At 37.4% G+C, this 2,461-nt stretch overlaps 1 protein-coding gene across 1 annotated transcript; it reads left to right on the top strand.

The window, feature by feature from the left end:
* The first annotated feature begins 649 nt into the window (after positions 1 to 649).
* On the top strand, positions 650 to 1,954 carry Tsp_01526 (RNA-binding protein). Its single transcript, XM_003377290.1, has 4 exons — positions 650 to 657; positions 795 to 1,088; positions 1,144 to 1,291; positions 1,694 to 1,954. The coding sequence occupies exons 1-4, from the start codon at positions 650 to 652 to the stop codon at positions 1,952 to 1,954; spliced, it is 711 nt and encodes a 236-aa protein (XP_003377338.1).
* Positions 1,955 to 2,461: the final 507 nt, after the last annotated feature.

Genomic DNA, 2,461 nt, shown 5'->3' with positions numbered 1-2,461 from the left:
ATGATATAAAAAAAATATTACAGTAATCCAAAAGGAAAGATTGAATCAATGAGCAATTAGACAATAAAAACCAATAAGACAACGACTTGACGGCCCAATAAAATAGTCCGAATCGCTCAGGCAAAAGGTGTTGCCATTTTTGCAGGCGGTGGTTGTGCGAAATCAGCAACAACGAAATTAGTTGGATGCGATCAATTTGTACAACACACATTTGAAATGGCAAATTGAAGTACAAATTGAGACGATCAATTGGCTTAAAGAGAAACTGCAACGTTTGAATTTCAACGCAAAGCAGCACCAGCAGCAGCAAAATTTTGAAATTGAAAGCCAAAACCATATTGAACAACAATCACTTTCGACCGTTGATGATAATTCCACAACCGCTGACAAAGAAGCGGATAATATTCTCGACAAGGTACCTTTGCCCGAAAAATCACGCGAACCATCTGCGCTAGTGAACGGAAACTTTCTCTGACCAACAATGCATACGGATGTGTGTTCTGTTCACTTTTGTTTGTGAAATTTTGCTGATTTAAGTGCTCATAATCACTTCCCTCACAACGCAATACACATACCGAAAATTCATCTTTTCCTATTAAACTATATGACATTTTGCACGACGCGAGATCTACAAATTTATAACTGAAATATGCAAAGGTGAGAAAAAAGTACATAATTATTTTAACGAGAGAATTGCAGACTTAGCTGCCAGTCATATCGAAAACACATGCTTTCTTGAGAAAAATTTATTTTATAATTTCAAATAATATAATTTTACTGCTTTGACACTTCAGTAACAAAAATACTGCCAGTTATGGACTTTCCATAGTTATTACTGGACTGCATTTCACCAGTTGTAACGTCAGTCCCAAACCATTGTCAACTTCAGCACCATTTCCATTGAAATATATATCCAGTAGTTGTCCATCTCGTTCAAGTACAATTTTCATATTATGCTGGAAAGCAGAAAAAGTCGGCTTTCAATTTTCTTGTTTACTGCACATGCTTACCGCATTTTCCAAAAGTTCGACAATGCTATCACAACTTTCAAAATCTTCAACTTTAAATTCACCAATGCGAAACAGTTTGTCATGCTTTTTCAAACCCTAAATTAAAATAATTGAAAAAAAAATTTTTTTAAAGAAAACATTGTCAACTGACCATCACTTCACCAGTGGAATTTGGCAATACTTCATCAACAACTGCGAATGCGCTCATTTCATTGTTGCAACGGGCAATATATTTACTATGTATGTCATTCAAACCTTCACATATCTTTTCGTTCAGATCCGTAAGTTCCGTTTGAAGGCCTAAACAAAATTAATTAACATAAAAATAAAACAAAAAAAACAAACAAAACTACAATACATCGTATGCGACGAGCAATGTTGAGAACAACAGGAATGTCAATATCACTGCGTGGATAGTCATTTTCATCAACATATGAATCTCCAAGATTGAAGCCTCTCTATAAAATAATATACATAAAAAAATAACCAAAACCAGCAGTCGTTCTTTACTGATTGCAACTCGGAGTTCAATCTTTGAAGTTCCATGCACTTTTCTTTCTTTTCAGCATCCATCTTCAACAATTTTTCTCTCGCTGCTTCATCCATTTTTGATAACTTGAAACAATTCCGTATACATAGTACAGTATAAATGACAATCAAGTTTGTATTTTTGTAATTTATAGAGAAGCAGGTTTTTGTATAATTTGATGATCAAATCAGCACAATTATTAATTAAAACATTTTTAATAATAAAAATACATCCAAGAGTAAAATTAGGAGTGATAGCTGCATCATTTGTTCCACTCAATTCACAGGGGGTCACGTTGCGCCCGAAGCGGCACCACTTGGGCAATACATTAATGCCTCGGCTAGCAATATCTAGGTCAGCTCGGCGGCCTGTTTCAGCGACCTCCCTCCGAGGCCGGCCTCCGCCTGCTATATAAACCCGGTATCTCGTCATCTTCAGAGCAGTAAATTTAAGTGAAGCGATGAGCAAGAGTAATAAAGACTGCTGATGTCGAACTGTGTCCGAAGCCAAGTGAGCCAAATGAAAAGAGCCAAGTGATGAAGCATTGATGGGAATCGAGCTCATGCATGCCGTCTGTGTCTAGTAGGCACTCGCCATAACTTGTTGCCGCTAACATCCATACCTACAATCCACTTCCTGACCATCAGAGGTTTCGCATGAATTGGCGGAACAAAAGCGATCATTATTGCAGTTGTTTATTCTGATGCAACGAGCCCATTTTATTAATCAAGTGCAAACTTGTTTTCTACTGTAATATAAATGCATCGGTGGTGCCGTGAGAAGGAAACGAAGTCCGCTGTTCCGCCTCTTCTTCAACCGGATCTGGAACAAAACGAACGTCACCGACTGGTGAGGACTGTTACACTAAGTCGGCTTCAGCATTTGGTTGAGCCGTTTTTACTGTAGATGTTGAAAAATAGAA

This window comes from Trichinella spiralis (assembly GCF_000181795.1).
Source record: "Trichinella spiralis strain ISS 195 chromosome Unknown Scfld4, whole genome shotgun sequence".
Lineage (NCBI taxonomy): Eukaryota > Metazoa > Nematoda > Enoplea > Trichinellida > Trichinellidae > Trichinella > Trichinella spiralis.
Note: the sequence above shows the minus strand (reverse complement) of the source record. Positions and strands in the feature narration are given on the sequence as shown.